General features: G+C 37.6%; 1 protein-coding gene across 1 annotated transcript; it reads right to left on the minus strand.

Annotated features, from left to right (window-relative positions):
• Positions 1 to 758: 758 nt before the first annotated feature.
• Positions 759 to 15,110, minus strand: LOC108668955 (insulin-degrading enzyme-like). Its single transcript, XM_018156227.2, has 20 exons — positions 14,924 to 15,110; positions 14,015 to 14,193; positions 13,249 to 13,456; positions 12,715 to 12,892; positions 12,419 to 12,533; positions 11,644 to 11,840; positions 10,998 to 11,198; positions 8,985 to 9,122; positions 8,275 to 8,400; positions 7,796 to 7,966; positions 7,403 to 7,518; positions 6,638 to 6,782; positions 6,085 to 6,195; positions 5,610 to 5,733; positions 5,138 to 5,344; positions 4,435 to 4,592; positions 3,784 to 3,918; positions 3,291 to 3,500; positions 2,543 to 2,686; positions 759 to 2,231 (listed from the first exon to the last, which is right to left on the minus strand). Exons 1-20 carry the CDS (start codon positions 15,073 to 15,075, stop codon positions 2,115 to 2,117), a joined length of 3,132 nt encoding a protein of 1,043 aa, XP_018011716.1. The 5' UTR covers positions 15,076 to 15,110; the 3' UTR covers positions 759 to 2,114.
• Between the last annotated feature and the right edge of the window lie 4,622 nt (positions 15,111 to 19,732).

Here is a 19,732-nt window from a genome sequence, read left to right on the forward strand (position 1 = left end):
AATAATCTATGACTTCAAATATCAACTAATAATTGAAATGCTTCGCTTAGAATGTTAGGTCCATTTTAAGCTAGAGTCTAAAGTGAATGATTATACTATGCGCACTAGTTTTCAGCCTGAGGATTGGGTGTGAGGATTAATTTACATTTTTAAATAAAAACCAATCAGAATTATTTTGTCGAAGTGCGTTCGTGGACAAATATTTGCAGTACCTAAAGCTTCAATGAAGGGTGTCAGAAAAAAATATATATATATTCAACAATAAATGAATCAGCCTGACTTTTATGCCCACAGAACACCAATACCTTTAACATGAAAAATAAACAAATATCCTAAATTTACAATCATCTAAATTGATAAATTGGAGTATTGAAACATAGCACGTCACCTGAGCAGATGGTATATGAGCAAGAACCCTTTTTGGTCGCCAGGGTTGAACGTTTGACCCCATTTGATACTAAAAGCACATACATACATAATACTTGAACACACCGCTCGAAATAAGAGAGATGTCAGCCCTTCGCTGATTCTGGACGTCGTCAAAGTTTTCACAGCTTGCTCCAGTCTCGATCTTGCATATCAAAGCTCAAATATCCACTGCGCTTAACCGCCCGTCAATCGTACCGTTTTCGAGCAGAACTTACCACAGTTCGCAGCTGGTATCGAACCCAATGCTCCAAATTTGGTGCTCTGAACTGTAACCATTCAGTCTATCTTGACTATACATCAACAAGTAACAAGGCAAGGAAAAGTAAGAATGAAATTCATCAAACTTTATTAAACAGGCACCTCTCTAGCCTACGTAGTGAATATTACGTGGCCAGATTGGACGGAGGCACGCCCATGAGCTGTAAAATCTAAGAAACAAAAGCAAACAAATAATCGTTATCTATAAATTAATTTTTAAACATTTTTATTAAGACAAACATTTAAAATTTATGTAATTCAAGCTTGATTCGATCTTTGATATCAGTATATGACAAAAATTATATGTAAAAAAATTATATTGCGTTTCAGAGTTAAATGGAGGTCAACCATCAAATTATAATCGTTTAAAACTGGTACCGATGGGGTTGTGGAAAAAATAATACATATAGGAACAGAGTGTTTGTCTAAAAATGTGTTGCAAAATATTCTGAACATTGATGAACAATTTACACTAAGGAGTTCAGCTACCTGGTCGTAGCTTGCTGGCGTAATCAAGCTGACAAGCTCACACCGACAACAACGCGAGTAGCGACCACTTTACCGAGGGGTCAAGCCCACACTTCACAAATAATGCTCCTACTTGTGCAACGTGCTCCGAGTGTTGTAATTGTGGACAACGAAAGGAAAAAATATTTGGAACTTTGTTCTTGAGAATCGAAGGCATACACCACCCCACCTATTTCAAATGTTGAATTGTCATAGAGGCCAAACGGAGGCATGCAGGAATGTGTTTGAAACTCTCAACTGTACGACTTTTTGCAAGCATGCTTGCTTGCTGATAACTAATATAAAAACTCGTACCAACGGCATGTTGCAACCAAACATTAAATAAAAATCATATGCTACTTGGTAAAAAAAATTTACTGCTTACACTTCGACCTAATGATAACTACGAAAGTTGGCTCGCTAACGAGATTTCGCAGAAAGAAATTGAAGGGTGCAGCAAGCCAAAGCAAAATTCGTGTATGACCAACAATAACGGGAAATACCAATATCTTTAAACCATCGCACAAAATGTAAACAATTAAATCAGCGATTATATAAATGGAAGGGCGTGATTCACTCAACAGAGCTCATAGGTAAACCGTTATAAGAAGAAAACCAAAATTATTTTTTCACGATGAATAACTGGAAGGGACATTTTGAGGGCGGATACATAGAAACTACCTCGATGTTAAAGGATGCCAATATGCACTTTAAATTGGATTCCATTAAATGCTAAGCAGAAAGTTTCCAATAGTCGCGAGCATCGCTGAGCTAAACTAATCATGACATCAATGGAAAGTTTTGCTCGTAAACTAGGCGGTTTGATGTAAATTGACAAAGTAAACCAGTGGAACATGGGTGACATAAATTAAAATTCTCAACTTATGAAGAAAATCCGGAGCGGCGACAGCTGAGGCAGTCTAAAGCTTAGCTTTGGAATCAACAAAAGATGTTGTCTCAACATCTTCGTACGGCTTCACATGCGGGAAAAGTGGCAAATAGGCTTTGAAATCGCTCACTGACTGCACTTTTTCTGGCTGTAAGGAAACGGAAAATACATTATAAACAACATATAACAAACAAAAAGTATATATCAATAACGAGACATCTGACCAACAAGGCATGATAAGGCAATTCTCACAAAATAGAAATAATAGTTATAATAATAACACGTTTACTTAGTAAGGAATTTTTTTCAATAACGGTTGCTACAGAGATTGCTGGGAACAGTTCGGCTTTGAAAAATGGTCATTCGATTCCCAGCGATATAAGAAGAGCAATAAAAATTTTGCTCATACTTTATTATTTTAGTGTGAAGAATATATCCTTATTTCCTCGGCGCCCATACCTGAGGTAAGGCAGGCGGTGGTCTCAATTCTGCATCCTGGGGCGGGGTAGATGAGGGAGCGTCGCTCCCAGCACCTCCCTCAGCGCGGGACAACACCTGCACTGACAGCTTGGCGCGCTCCCGCCCTCCAGCAGCGATGTAGTTCTGAATTCAAAACGTTACAATATTAGAACTGCAGTCTGGAATACTGGTAACGTTGATGTATTGATGGCTGAAAACACATTTTTTTTAAAGCTCACTACTAATAGCTGGTACTTGCACAATTTTAAAGCACACTTTGATTGACCAATTGACCAATCACACTTTGATTTTTGCACAATTGATGAACAAAGAATAAAGACGAGGTATAAAATGTCATCATTTTCCCGGGTCATGGATAATTATTATTATTCAGAAACAAATCTCTTTGAAAACTAAATTTCGTGTACGTGACTTAGATAAATCTTGCGCAGGATTTTGAAACTACGTATAACAAGAAGAACTAACAACAAACTTAAGGTTTCAGACGTACATCAATTAATCATGTGAACACTGAGACTCAAGTCGTAAAGCGCTGTTATGCCCAAAATCAATTTTTTTCTTGCGTTCGTTACCGTACAATTTACAGAGGCAATCAAGTCCTGGCAATCATTTACACCGGGAATCGCCAGTTATACCAGACTGGCGTTTCCATCACGAATCAGAATTACGGACGAATTGCGCATTGCTCTTCAAACCTCCCTTTTAGGAGAGCAAGAGAATCAATCACCATGTAATGATCCACAAGCTCCTGTTTGGAGATGTTCCTCAAGCACTCGACTTCGACGTTCTCCCTGTTGAAGTTGTACTGATTACACACGATCTCCGTCCACCAGCGCATCGTGAGTGCCGACAGCTTCTTGGGCTTCTCAAGACGTCGGTCGATGAGAGCATCGCGATGACGGTTGAATTCTTCATCAGTGAGACTCGTCAGATGATCCTGAGGACGATTTCATGGATGAATGGGGCATATTGATTAGCGGAATATTGAAATGACCAAATAAAGAGTTTTAGTAGATGAAACACTGCGTTGCATAAATAACCAGAGCTACCATCAAGATTAAGCAAGAAAAAGGATTTACCATTAACAGGAAGAAGCAAGTCGCATCGCACCTTTGAAATATAGTATCATTTCACATCTCAAACCAGAGATAGCTTCAATGAAATATTATTGTAAATGATAAAAAATCTTTAAAAATTCGGCTATGTTAATAAGTGGGTACCTTCATCTTGTCAAGGAAAGCCTCTATCCTTTGGTCGAGATACTCGGGAGAGAAAGGGGACTGAACGATCACACGGAAGCCTTGAGTGCCGTGACTGCGACGCAGTCCGGACCAAACAATGTAGCCAAGCTGTTCCTGAAGACAGACAAACATAGACTAATAGTCTGCTAACGGATGTAGCCAAGCTGTTCCTGAAGACAGACAAACATAGACTAATAGTCTGCTAACGGATGTAGCCAAGCCATTCCTGAAGACAGACAAACATAGACTAATAGTCTGCTGACGAATTTAGCCAAGCTGTTCCTGAAGACAGACAAACATAGACTAATAGTCTGCTGACGAATTTAGCCAAGCTGTTCCTGAAGACAGACAAACATTGACTAATAGTCTGCTAACGGATGGAGCCAAGCTGTTATTGCTGAATGTATGCTGGCTCCATCAAGCATACACTGATGGAGCTGAATGTATTCAAGCTATTCATGCAATCAGAATTTGATTATCTGATATTTTATTATCTGCATCTAATGAAATCTGAGAATTAGGAAAGTCCCTGACCTAAATTGAGATTAAAAATAATTAAGATTCATATGGGATTGAACAGAAAGCAAATCCCAAGAAAAAAGTGAATGAAACAAAGGTAGATGTACGTACTTTGGTCCTGAGATCATCATAGGCAGGTTCGTGTAAGATCTGAGAGACGAGCTCGAAGAGAGCATTTTGTTTGGTGCTCTGAAGGTCTCCTTGCAGTACCAACTCCACGGCAGAGCTCAGATGCACGTCATTATAAGCTTCGTATACGTAGCTGCTGCCTGTATGTTGAGAGATCAGATATAAAACGAGAACAAATTCATCAACTAATTGTTAAGAGAAACATTAAAAACAATCTAATTTATAGATTATTTAACGTAGCAACAGAAAACGTTGGCCAAATACTTCGCTCCTCAGTTTATTAGAGCATTTCAAACATCAAGTGATTCTGCAACACGTACAAGAACACGTCAGCCTGTTTACAGAGAGAAGTACACCAAAAATTTAGGTGAAGACTTACATCACAGTAGATTCGTGTCGACACTTTACTTATTTTCACTCAATAAATGACACTATAATTATTACGACTGAACTGTATTGTAGATATAATGATGTAAGTAAGCGATTATGAAACGAAGTGTAAATTTAAATGAGTTGTTTACCGATAAATTTATACTGTCAATGCTATTTCTGTCTAAGTTCCTGGAAAACTTGGCTTTCGGCAACAGAGAATGGGATTAAACAGCAAAATTCCTGAAGCAAGTAAATCTGATTAAAAAATGATTACTAGCATATCTCATTAAGTAGGCAAGAGCTCAATAATAACCTTTAGGAAGTTTGACCTCTCGCTGTCTGTGCAGCTGCGACCCAATAAGATGGCGAGTGGGGGGGTCGCGTTCCTGGAGCGGCGTGGTGACGAGTGCAGCAAGCGACAGCGCCCAGTCCCGCGACACGGACCCGTGCACCAACAACGACACGTGCAGCTCACTCAGGAACGACTTCATGAACGTCTCCAGGGCAGGCACTGTCAAATCTAAGGAAAACTCTTTCATCAATATTCTACAACCACTAATTTGGGACCTATGAAAGAGAGGCAAAATTTTAATTAGTGTTGTTTATGCTTAGGCGAAAACCTATTCTTCAACACCAAAGATATTATACTCACAAATAAGACTCGACGACCAAATTGAAATTGTCAAGTAACATCCAAGGTACGTACTGGATACACGAAGCAAGCCACTCAAGAGATCGGGTGCTGCAAAGTTTTAAACAAAGAGTAATCTTAAGATGAAACTAACCTTGTTTAGCAGCTTGCAAAAGGTCCTCCTTGCTCCAGCCAAACTGTGACATGAGCAGCGAGGTGTAGTACACCACGTGCTGGTGAGGCTGGTCAGCGCTGAAGTTGCACAGTCCACGGATGTACTGCATGAATTTGAAAAAATTTAACCCTCAATTCAGTCGGCCATTAATTAAGTTAATCCTTCATTCATCTCTTACGGCAAACATATCATTGAAATTCAACATGAATTCCGTCGCAAACGAGTTCTTTCTACCTTACATCGAATAACAAAAATAGAAAAGTTATGAAGAGTTTCGAGGGTAAGGATTTCAGTTCCCAGAAGTGAGTGGTATTGGTTGAAGTAAAATTGTTTGAAATTTGGCCAACAGAAAAAATTACAGATTCAAGAGGCAAGGTTGGTTGTATAACTGAATAAATAATTGTGAACATCTATCGGTGCCACTGCTGTCGGTTAAATAAACTCCTTCACTCACGTTTTCTTTGAGGATCTCAAACCTCTTCGGGTCAACTTTGAAGTTCATGAGCTTCTCCATAATCTTGCGCACAAACACCGGCTGCTTGTCAGAATAGCCGCGCACGTTCAACTGAAAATACATTGCTATGTTAGTGTAAATAATTTAGCGACACACATCAATCAAGGATCGAATGCGAAATAAATAGTAGTCAAGTATTGCCATGGTTATTTAAATCATTCTGCAACTCAACATAGCTCAGACATCCAAAAACTTCTTAAAAATAAGAGGGTTAGAACAAGAAAAAAAAAACGCAAATCGCTATAAAGCTTATTTCTTGGCACAGCAAGAATTTTTCACAGAAAAGACAATTCGAGAGCAAAAGGCTGTTTCTTTATGTAGCATTTGGCCTTGCATCAAGATTCGTATTTTTTTAAATCCGGTCCCACTAAAATACAATCAAGTTTCGCATAGCAGCTAGTCTCGTAGCAAATGCACATATGAAGGAGTGCAAATAGCCGTACACCAGCAAGTCATCTGGAAGAAAACTGACGCAAGAAATGTCTGGTCTCACCGTAAGTCCATACTTGGAGTTATTGAGAGAATATTCAAGGCTGGTAAGCTCTGCGTCGTATGCGTACTCGGTGAGCGCGTCACGGTACATCTGAGCAAACATGTGCAGCAGGTTTGTGTTCTGAGGGTCCAGGTACGCGATCGGGCTGCACACACAATTGCTCCCGTTAGGTGCAGAAATCAAAACAGATTAATGAAAAACATCAGCATTACTAAGCTCCGGATGGCCGAGTTGATAATCAAGATTGAAGCAGCGAATTGCGGGTTCGAAACCCCCAAACTGTTGCAAAAAAATATTCTGGTTTAAATTGGCTAGGAAGCCAGGTGGCAAGGAATCCGCTCCAGACCAACATTATCTAGGCATAAACTGACACAATATTTGTATCATCATTTTATTCCTTTGTACACTCTTACATATTCACTCGTATCTTATAAAACCAGTAGCTATTACGTTTGATCCATAGTATGTAAAAAGGGCACAAACATGAAGCATGATGGTTTAGCAAGCATTATGGATATTTCCAAACAGAATTTCTCTCTGAATGAATAATGTTACTTTATTTCGGTGATAATAATAGGCAAAATAGAAATGCAAACAATATATAGGCAAGCTGCAGGAAATAATAGAGTTAATAATGAAAGCTTATCACGAACCAGGGCTATGCGGGCATAATTTCACTTTACACGCCTGAGGAACAAACTTTTGCTATGTGAAACATCCGTTCCCAATGGGAATATCAGAGCAATGAAGCGTAGAATGACTGACCTGAAGAACTCGGCATACATGTTGTTCTTAGGAAGTTTGTACTCAGTGTCTTGCTTGAACCAAACCGTCATCAATGGCGTGCTCAAGATCTTCTCAGGCAAGACCGTTACTCCATCCTGATAAGAAATTTTTTCGTAAGTGTAATTCATAAATTAGATGGCATGATAACACTGTTGCTGTATAAAGACTCCTGCAACACAAAACTCTTTCTTCTTTATGGCATAACTCAAAACAAAAAACTCTTTTTGAAGGGTTTGTAGAAATTAAATCAAGAGTTTTGAACACACGCTATTGAAACATAAATGGAAAAATGTAAATTTACAGAGAATTCTAAATTTAGATAAAAGGGTTCGAGTACAGATTCAACGGCATAAAAGCTGGAACAGATCTCACACTTTCGGGGCATAATTCGAGATTCTGAGGAATGAAAGGGTTTGGCTTGGGCAGAGAGAAGGCTGGGTTGTGGCAGCACCCCTGCCACACTTTCAGTGTTTCATCAGGAACATCCTCCAGCTCGTACTGCGTCCCGTACCATTTCTCACTTTTCGTAGCTTTTGGTGCTAACTGCAGTAAAGAAAAATAAGTGAAAAATAACTATTTAAGGTAGTTACTAAATTGAAGAATGTATAAACGATCAGTCATAAATAAGTCATTCATTCTTCCCATTAAGCCGTTGCATGTCATAAATTTAACGCTCTAAACCAGGTCAACAGTACATGAATATAGGAGACAATTAGGTGAGCATGAGAAGGTAGAGCCGAAAGTTCGGTTCATTAATAAATAAAATTAGTGAATAAGCTTTGAAAATATTCGGTTTGTTGTCGTGCAATGTTTTAAATCATTCACCGAGATATTTACTCTTGGATATGTACCTGCTTGCCAACAACAGCAAGTCTGGCGTTCTGAGGAGTGAGTTGCTCCAGTAAGGACATGATGAGAGCTTCGTCAAACTCTGTGAGCAGATACGGACCACTCAGCACCTCCTCTGGCGGGTAGTACTGCAGCAAAAGCAAATTAAGAAGCGATGGCATGGCTATTCTTCAACAGTTGCGTTGTTCACAGAAGAAAGATTAAAATGTTTAAAAGACGTTTCTCTGACAGCGTACATGATAATTCAAATAATCAACGGTGACGGAAATTCTTCAGTTAAAGAGCCCTTTGTTTAAGAACAAAAAAGAACCATTTACATTAAGGTATCAATGCTATTTGTATTTAAAGGCCAGGTAACATTAGTTACCTCAGGTAGCCACGAGGTTAACTAAATTAAGTTGAAGATGCGTAAAATATAAACAATTTTATTGCTCAGAAAAAGCTTTTCCAGTGAAAATAAAAATAACGCCAAGATAGCCAATAAAATTTAATAATACTTAATAATATGCGTGCAATTAGGTCGAGTTTTAATCACAGATTCCTCTGAAAATGATTTTTTCAGACAGATTCCTCTGAAAATTGCAGACAGCTTATACACAAATTTTTTAACCGTAAACCTGTGTATTAGGGTCAACTGATATGAAGTCAACTGTAGCATTATAGCCATTGTATCTACTAAAAATTTTTAACCATTTTCATGCATATGCCTCACATAAAGTGACTCGGAAATACTCGTGACGTAGGACTGCGGACGCTCCTTGTCTTTGAACCTGAAGGAGATGGAGCTCAGCTTCTGCAGTTCTTCAAATATCCACTTCTGCGGTCCAGATTTACGTAGCAAGTTCAGAAACTGCGATCAAACATAAAAATTATGTAGTTTTGACACCTAAAATACCTATCTGTTTAAAAATTAATTTTTTAAAACAACACTTCTAAAGATTCCAGTGTCTCCAGTGATACACATGTACAATGAATTTCTAATTTTATTATGAAATACAAGAAATTAATTTTTTAATTTTTGTAATTAGAATTTTTTTCTAATTTTTCAAAATTATTTATTCTGTCAATTGAGACGTGCATTGTCTCCGACTTAATGCAAGTGTGAAAAATTTCAGATCGCTTGGACAGGTGGAAGTGTGTTAAATATCTATTATAAGTTATGTAATACGGTATACAATTTTTTTTTTCATTTATTTTAAGGGGATCGTCTGGGTCCAGGAAACACTTCTACATTTATTAACCAATCTTCCTGAAATTTCACACTCATACGAAACTTGTAAAATAAAAAAAATTTGCTTGTACGAATTTTTCGGAAAAAAAATAAAAAAAAAACGAGAAATTACTAGAAAACGTCAAAATAGTAAATAAATATAATAATAAAAAAATTCTAACTTTTGCAAATCACAAGCTACAATATCGAGACACATATCATTCGATTCGTAACAACATTATCTAGCGACTCTAGTGGCCCGATTTTTTTATTTTCCTCATCGTTTTTCTTTTACGTGCGTTTTTCTCAATTTTTACACATTTTCCCCCCTTCCCTCACCCATCCCACATATATAAGTCAAACCATGCTCGAATTCGAAAAAGGGCTTCTAGAGTCGCTAGGTATGGTCTTTACAAATCGAATGGTATGTCTTTCATGGCAGTAGCTTAAAAATTGTTGGAGTTATTACATTTTTAAGAGGCGTTTTTTGGATTTTTAAAATTTTTCAAGGAAGCCAATTAAAGTAAAATTCATTGAAAAAAGAAGAAAATGAAAAAAAAATACTTGATATTGTAGCCCAAGCTTTTCCATTGCCATTTATTTGCTTTCAGGGTACCAGCGCGCGTCTTTAGACTTATTTATGTCCAGTTTAACGTGAATAATAAGCTATAAATGGAACTTTTTATGTATATATGCATATATAAAATATTCATTTTACATAATTTTACAACGGCATTATGCAAAAACTATTGCATTTACATACATGGTAGCAGCTTTGTTGAACGCGTCTTGTTTGTAGCTTTCAAACGAGTGCAAAGACTTTGCAATTAACGCAAATAATGATCTATAAATACTATTTTTAAATGAAAAATTTGTAAATATAGATATAAAATGGTCATTTTATAAAGTTCGAAACAGCCTTGCGCAAAATCTATTGCACGTACATCCCTGATAGTAGTGTTTTTGTTGAACGTGCTTTGTTTGTAGCTGTCAAACGAGTGCAAACACTTTGCAATTAACAAGCATAGTGAGCAATAAATTCAGATTTAATTTGAAGAAATTTTTGTACATATTGTTAAAAAATGTTCATTTTATATATTTTAAAAAATTCTAGAAAAAAACTAGAGCACGCACATGCATCCGGATTGCTGCGTTAGACGCGACTTTTCAGCAACTACAAAATGAGCCAATAAAACAGAAAAACCAAAATTTTCGATTTTTGACCCAGACGATCTCCTTAATATCAAAAATAAAAATTTTCAAATTTTCAAAATTATTTATTCTGTCAATTGATTCATGCATTGGCTCCAACTTTATGCAAGTGTGCAAAATATCAGATACTCGGTGGTCTCTAGTGAGTATCTATCAAAGTGAACACTCAACAGGCTAATATAGAGTAGACATATATTCCCCATTTAAATAGGTGACTTCATTTAAGCAGCGTCAAAGCAACAGAGCAGCTCAGAGAGAGAATCCCTTCCTTTAACTATGGGATCAATTTTTCAGTAAACTGACTTGGAAGACGGCGACGGTGATGTCATCAACATGGTTGATGCCATCCTCGGTGAGATCCACGTTGACGCAGAAGAAGGAAAAGCCCCTGGCGCCGCTCTTATGCCCCCCCACCAGGGAGTTGACCCAACCCTGGTTCTTCAAAAACGACAATAGCGATCCTTTGCCTTCGTGCCCAATTATATGACCGAGGTAGTGGCCAGGCTGAAAATTAGAAATAAATGCAAAATGTGTAAGTAGAATTTATTAATGTACAGAGGTAACGATCATGCAATCTAGAAGTTAATACGTAAATAAACAATGTATGCCAAGAATACACAAAACAAGTCTCATGAGATAATCCATTAAAAAGAATAATAATGAAAAGCAAAATAAGAAAAGGCAGATAAGTCAATGAACAGAGCATAGATAACCAAAACAATCACACCCAGATTACTATGCCAGTATCCCAGTGGTGCTGCAAGTATTTTATTGCAGATTAGGGACACAGAGCAAGCAAATTCAACCAGCAACCGTGCACAATGTCATTACTTACTCCAGATCTGCAATGTTCTCTGATAAACCAGCAATCCTGCACAATGTCATTACTCACTCCAGATCTGTAATGTTCTCTGATAAACCAGCAATTCTGCACAATGTCATTACTCACTCCCGATTTGTAATGCTCTCTGAGGTCAGGCAGAGGCCAGGTGATGTGCAGGTGGCGGATGTCCTTGACAGGAACGATGTAGCCGGTGTGGGGAGGGCCAACAAACGGATGCTCTGGCCAGCTCGGTATTGTGATGTTTTTGTTCTCAACATCACTGAAGAGGTCAACGGTTAGCTCTTCCAACTCGTCCAATGATTCTGGAAAAGACCTGGCATTAGATCAAATTTTAAAATATTGCACGTGATTGCAGAGGATGAATGATCATCGTGCATTTTGGAAGTACTGACACGATCGCAAAAAAAGCTATGAAAAATTAATCGAAACTAGTCTATTATGGTACAGAAAGTAGAAACTACATTGTTGAAATAAATTTCCGGGGTTTAGAAAGAGCCCAGTGCAAAGCTTTAAAAAACAAGTTTTCGTTGAAATCGATTTCTTCACTCAATGGCTATAAGAACCACATCTTTACTACCTGGTTATTTGCACCAAATAATTTGTTGAAATTTCTACTCTTTCTCAAACAAACCAATCATACAAAGAATCATGCCTATATTATTTATCTATAGTAAGATGCAGATGCATCATAATTACAGTTTAATCAAATGCCACCTTCATCACAGCCTCCTCATATCAAACCTTGTGTCAAAATCTTGAAAGCTATATTAAGCCTTAGTTTCTTCAAGCTTCAAGATCTAAGAATGCTAACTTGAAGAGCGACCAGTAAAAACAAATATTATGTTTCACATTAACACTTAAAATACTGTCTTTGTTTCACCTTTGCCAAGAATGCAGAGGCCCATGGCGTTAGCAGAATACCACTGATTATGGAACTGAAGGAGTGCATCTCTTACACTATCGCCCCTCTGAATGGGCTCATCAAAAAGAGTGGACTGGAAAGAGGTTATCATTAATAAGTGACAAAACAAACAAATTCAGAATATGGCATTTGTACAGAAATATTCAAATCAGACCTTAACTGCATCAAGCCTTTGCTTCAAAAAATTCCTCTGATAAGATCCAAGCTCAATTCCTCACATCCTACCTGAAAATCATTTGTTAATTAATTAGTACCATATTGCCGGTGCCAAACTTGGAGTAAGGATGAGTAGAGCTGCAGGTGCTTTTCTCAAGCTGACCCAAGCGCCAGTAATCGTTAAGTACATTTTTCTCATGTTCTGAATGCACAGCCTTGACTTCCCGTTCCACGCAGCTCTCGGTGAACAGGGGACAGAGAAAGAACTGAGCAAATCTGAGGGAAAAGAGCCAATACTAAAAATACGAATAGGATTGACTAGGAAATATGTCAAATTTATTCCTTTCATTTTCCAGCACATTTGTATATGTACCTATATAAAACCAAACCATTTTTTACCATTCCTTCAAATAGATGCATCTCTTTTGAATGTTCCACAAATACAGATTTTTAAAACGTTGTAAACTTTAAGAGTGTTCATAAATTAGGAGTATACAGCATCAAGTCTTTTTTCCAGGAATATGGATGATTGCATATTTAAAACATGTTACTATTGAGAAAATAGATAGGAAAAAAAAAACAGCTGAAGCCTTGGTACGGATTAAATAAGGGAGTTTGACCATTTAACTCACCTATCTAGTGCACCCTTGAAGGCATCAGGAGAAACATCAAAGTAGTAGTTGGTGTGATCTGATGCTGTATATGCATTACTGCTGCCGCTGTGCTCTGAGAGATACTTGGTGTACTCATTCTCACTGGGATACTTCTCAGTGCCAAGGAAGAGCATGTGCTCACAGAAATGTGCAAGACCAGGATACTCCCATGGGTCACTCATTGATCCTGTCAATTTTACTTTCAAGTAACATACTTCTTGCAAAGCATTGCGAGAAATTTCACAATATCCAATTATAAATGTGTGAATTGCAATATCAAAAATCTCAAAATACAAAGCTCAGGTTAGGATAAAATTAATCATTAGTCACGTAAAATTGCAGAAATTAGAAACTTAATGAGGCATGAGCACTGGTTTATAAACAGAAGTCTAATTTAAAGTTCAAACTTGGATGGCAATGCTGGGTTGGTCCAGATTATTCAAATTTAAAAATCAGGCAGCAGTCACTTTTCGTTGAGCCAAAATCATCCATTCTTATTGTCTATAACCAATTATGTTATCAGGTAAACAGGCAGGTTCTAAACATTATTTAAAAAAAAAATTATTAATATATGTGTTTTTACTGGCAATATTCAAACTATCTACCTTGCTTTCCAAGTGCATCAAGATTTATAGCAAACATGTACACAGACAAAGGAAAACATTTTATTTTCATAATTACTATAAATTTAGAAAATAAATTTGCATTCATTTCTATTGAGGGATGACACAAATTACACTCTTACCAACATGCACATCCAAAGAGGCAGCAGATTTATCAGTAGTAGGATCAGATATCAGAAAGACTTTAAGGTTATTCTTGAGCTTCAGGAAGCGGTAAAGTCGTTTGTCCTCACAAGACCGCAAGATTTCTTTCTCCCACCGTTCAGCCACAGCATCTTTGCCCATAGTTGCAGATGATGACCTGCAAAATTGTAAATAAAAAATCAGACATATTTATGCCAGAAAACCATCATGACATAGGTATATATCATAATCAAATTTAAACTAAACATTTATGTATGGCATTATTTTTGCCATGCATGAAGAGAACAAAAGAAATAAATTCAAGGATTTAATTGAACTAGTTGAAGTGTTGAACTTGAGAAAAAATGTACCATGTGACATGTAGACGATGTAGTTATATTTGCTAATATTTTATTAATATTGATGGAATGATGGTAATTGGTAAGTTTTATTGAGCATGATATGAGTTTAATTAGATAGTCATTCATAATTCATTCAAATTTTCTACTTAAATATTGCAGCTCTGATCTTGTGCATTTTGGATGAAGTTGAAATCTAGTGGTTAAATCATGCCATTTTTTTTGACAATTAGGTAGGTAGATAATTCAACAAATGAAAATCCAATTATCCAAATTACAACTCAAATCATCTGATAATTTAATGACATTAAACTTAAAGACATGACCATGGGCCATAGGGCATGAACTCATGGCTTGGATTTATGTCTTTATTCAAGAATCAACTGAATCATGAAGGTGCTCCTGCTAAAGCTGGTCACTGCTGGTGAGTGGTGAGTGACTGGTGACCCCTGTTGAGTGTTGGCTGACATTTAGAGAGAATACCTAATAAATTTAAACATGTTCAAAAATCAAAATCACAACAACCAATTTGAAAATTTGACAACTCACCTTATAGTGGAAAAAGAATTTGCACTTGTATTTCTAAACAGATGGAATGAAAATTTTGTAGGATCACCTGCGAGAACAGATTTTTTAAGTAACATTTGGCCAATGTTCAACACTGGGCTTCTGGTGCATTGCAAGATTTTGACTATAAACATTCCTGTCACATATGAAAATATATAGGTACCACAATCACAATGTTTATCTTTGAAATAACTAGCAATCTAACTATTTTTTTGTTTACATCAAGTTAACAACACAAATTTTTTCCAAATTGCAAACTAAATTGCCAGAAGGCAGAAGCCTGTAATAGTATCATCATCATGATAGGTACCTACGGTACCTACATTGATATGATTCAATTGAGTGAATCACCAAAATTTATCAGAACAAAAAAATGGTAGCTTAACCTTAAGGTAAGGATTTACACTCCAGTTCTTTCATTTAAAACAATATGCTACTGCTAGCCTATGATAGTTTAAGTTTAATTAGGGCTAACCCAAAATATGATTGAGCGTTAAAACCTAAATATGAGCAAAAGCATAGTGGCATTATTAGTAGAAGACGAGGATTACTAGCGGAATAATGTTTACAAGTTTACAACGAAACTGATAGTTGTCAACTATCAGTTTCGACTTTCGAGTAATGACAAGTACTATCAAGCTCCGGGCCTACGGCCGGGCCCGGCATCGAAATTGTTGATATACTGCTCCAGGGGAGCAATCATGAGTTCATGACAGCAATGAATTTCAGTTCCACCAGAGCTGATTAAAGCATCCCATGAAATAATCCCCTCAAGGCTCAAATTACTATTATTTATTATTATTTCTAGGAATACCATTATTATTATTTATTCCGTTTATTCCATTAATATTCAGCTGTTGTTGACAGCGACTTGTCTGATCACTTGATGACGTTCTTTCACTTTGAAACAAGATTTCCGTTTGTTTCACTTCTGAGGAAAATTCGCGTGATTAATGATGGAAATCATGGTATGGAAACATTCATAAGTTCAAGGAAAACATGAGACTTTTTCCATCGGCATTTCTTTCAAATATTAACGAACTTAATGCAGACGTGCACTACGTCTCGGACAAAAACGCGGCCTCTCTCACGGCCGGTCTCGCGGCCGTGATTCCAAATTCAGTGAGCGTGGAATATCTCGCAAAATACTGAACGTAGCTTGATGAAACTTGGTACACATAATCATTAGAGCCTAACGGTGATGTTTAGCTCGTGACAATTTTTCAAAATTCGCCTTCATTCCTGAGTTATATGAATATACGTGGTGAAAATTGCATTGAGCGTGACATTTCTTCTAAAGTACTGTACAGATTTGAATTAAATTTTGAATATAAATTTCTCAATACCCGACTCAAGTTTCATCAAGCTACGTTCAGTATTTTGCGAGATATTCCACGCTCACTGAATTTGGAATCACGGCCGCGAGACCGGCCGTGAGAGAGGCCGCGTTTTTGTCCGAGACGTCAATGTTGGCACTCCTATATATCGGAACTTTCTCAAATTTATAAGGAATCATTTCCCATAAAGTTTGTATCACTAAAAAAACATAAGCCTCCTTGGGCGACAGCTGAAAATAAATCTGCTATTAAGAAGAAACATAAGCTTCTGAAGCTCGTCGCTCTGGTGTAATTCTTCGTTGATCATATGCCACTTATCGAAATGTCCTAAATTAATTAATCAAGGCGGTCAAGAAGTAATAATTCTACGCAGCCAAAATCGAGCAGGCATCGAATGACTCAAAAGTCAAAGGTTCTTTGGAAAATTGTCAACAACTTGCTTGTAAAAAATGTTGTTAAAAAAAATTTAATTGGTAAAAAGTAATTAGATAATTTCCGGTACCGGTGCAGCAACTGAATTTAACAATTATTTCATCTCTGTTGCTAATGATATCACAAAAAATTAGGTCCTGTGAACGATAATTTGATGAATGAAATTCCCTCCTGTGAGGCATCCTGCTTCCTTTTCCTACTTCTGAATTTGAGATAAAGCAAATTTTACGACTGTGCAAGGGCGAAAAACTTCAGGTCGATGAAATTCAGCCAAGAATATTGTATCTTGTAGCTGATACTGTAGCGCCAGTCTTATCAACGGTAGTGGAAATAAATTTTCTTTTTCAACTTAATTTCTTTCATAATTATGGTTTTGAATTTAATTCAAATCAGAAAAGTACATGGGTAGAAATCTCTTGGATTTACTTCATGCTTTACTTAATGGTGATTTATTTTGGTGCTAAGAAAATTTCATTTGGAAAATTTACTTCCATGGCCGACGAGGCAATCAAGCACGCGGGACAATTTGATATTCTGGGCTAGACTTACTGAGACTTGGAGAAGAGGCAGGTGCATTCTGGCTCAAGTGCAGTCAGATTTGCAAGCATCCGGCTACTTACTCAACTGTCGGAAGAGCTTCAAGCTTCCGAATACTTATAACTGCAGCGAGTGCTGCAAGCTCACGATTACTTGCTCAACTGCAAGTGTCCGACTACTTGCACAACTGCAGCAAGGGCTGAAAGCTTCGGACTACATACTCAACTGCAGCCAGTGTGGAGGTAGCCTTGCTCTTTTACTACTGCAGCCAGAGTGGGAGGTAGCCTTGCTCTTTTACTACTGCGGCCAGTGTGGGAGGCAGCCTTGCTCGTGCACTACTGCAGCCAGTGTGGGAGGCAGCCTTGCTCTTGTACTACTGCAGCCAGTGTGGGAGGCAGTCTTGCTCTTGTACTACTGCAGACAGTGTGGGAGGCAGCCTTGCTCTTGTGCTACTGCAGACAGTGTGGGAGGCAGCCTTGTTCTTGTACTACTGCAGCCAGTGTGGGAGGCAGCCTCGCGCTTGCTCAACCGCAGCCAGTGTTAGGGTACGTACACAGTGAAAGCCGGTTTGCCCGCGCGGGCAACCTGCTACAAGAATGAACATAGGATAATAATGTAAGTGTTCACAGTGAAAACCTGTACGAATAGGCTTCTGCCGACTGCCTGCTTATACCTATTTACCGGAATGTACTGCGCATTCTTATCTGCTCAACCTGCTTGGCATATGGTCATTTTTTAATTAGTTGTACCTTTAAGCCCTGCATTTTCTTTGTTTCTTTGCTGATTATCAATTGACTGAATAAATAGTTTTGAAAATTTAAATTTTTTAAATATTAAATACAATTTTAAAAATTATTATTTTTTATTTGTTTTTAATAAAATTAAAAATTCATTGTACGTGTGTAACATCAGAGAAACTGGATTTTTTAGAAGTGTTGTCTTTAAAAATTAATTTTTGAACGTATATTATTCATAAACAAGTTGGAGTCTATGATTAGGTCGCAGCTGGTTTCCTGCTTCCTCTGTGAACACCCTCTCGCGCTTGTTTCAGGCGCCAGCCTCAGCAGGTAACCAGCACGCTGGCAACCTGCTTTCACTGTGTACGTACCCTTAGAGGCAGTCTCGCGCTTTCTTCGCCTGACGCGAATTAATGACGGTTGCTGGCTTAACTTGGAAGTGGGGGCTTTCCCGCAATCCTCATCCATCTTTGGCTCAAACGCAAACGTTTTTTACTCCCTCGCTTGCATGGGCCGACACTTCACCGGTGCCTTGTTACAATGTCCTGATAATGTAGTTTTTGTTTTACGTGCCTAGTGCTTGACTTCTTCCTTTAAAGACAAATTGAATATGTGTGTAAAATATTGAATCCGTACTTCTCTCCGTATTTTCCGTCTCTTTATTTCAATTTTCCTGAAGTTGAGGACGATTTCGAGAACTTCTAAGTTTCATTAGGAAATCAAACTTCATGCTGTCCGTAAGTTGTAAATTATTAATGGAGCAAACAAAGCTGCAAATTTCATTGAACTAAGAATTGGGGGAAATGAATAAAATCCGCACTCAAAAGTAAGTCAAAGAAATTTATTGTATTTATTGTTAAGGGAACAAAAGAAGAGTGACGAGAGAACTTAAGTACAGACATGACATCACTTCAACATTGCATTTATTAGTATCTATCGTATGTAGGAGCTTCGACATGAATGAAAACCCTATTCAAATTGTCAAATTGAAGAGAACCGTTGTCTAGTAACTCTAGTTCATTACATATTTCCCGCACCTTCTTTCGCGTGCAGCAGCCATCATTTAAGCGCTTCTAAGTAAGCCTTGGAGCAAAATTATTGCATCTACATTTATCATTCAGCAATTCAGATGTGTCGGTATGCCTAATCTAAAATAATAGTCTACCTAAATAATTTTGTGAACATTAATTTTAATTCTTATTTTTTTTTCGCACAAAAATATCGTCAAATCCAAAGTAATGGGGCCTGAATGTAAGTAGCTATACATAAATATTCTTACAACTAGCCATTACTAACTTGAATATGATCAGAAGTCATCGGGGGCTCAGCCCAATTGTCTTTAAAACTTAGTGATGCATTCTTTGCCTATGTCATACTCGAAGGCCAGCGACTATCGAAGTGTAACTAATAACCAGATTTTCTCTAGGCAGGATAGCATGAAAACTACTACCCAATTAACAGATATGGATATCCCCATCAACTTTGTAGGTAAAATCCAGATACGAAAAGAAACGTGGTCCACACAAAACCAATGCACAAGTCCACAGGCAGAGGTCCAATATGGCACTACCCAACGAACAGATATGGATATCCCCATCAACCACGTAGGTAAAATCCAGATACGAAATGTACCGTGATTCATATAATCTGCGTACAGGCGCCGTTCCAATGCCAGGTTACAAACACATAAACAGACATTTAGGAGAATCGCTGGGAGGCTTCAGGTATACCCAATCCAACAATCGTAA

The sequence above is a fragment of the Hyalella azteca genome, unplaced genomic scaffold, assembly GCF_000764305.2.
Source record: "Hyalella azteca isolate HAZT.00-mixed unplaced genomic scaffold, Hazt_2.0.2 contig5386, whole genome shotgun sequence".
NCBI lineage: Eukaryota > Metazoa > Arthropoda > Malacostraca > Amphipoda > Hyalellidae > Hyalella > Hyalella azteca.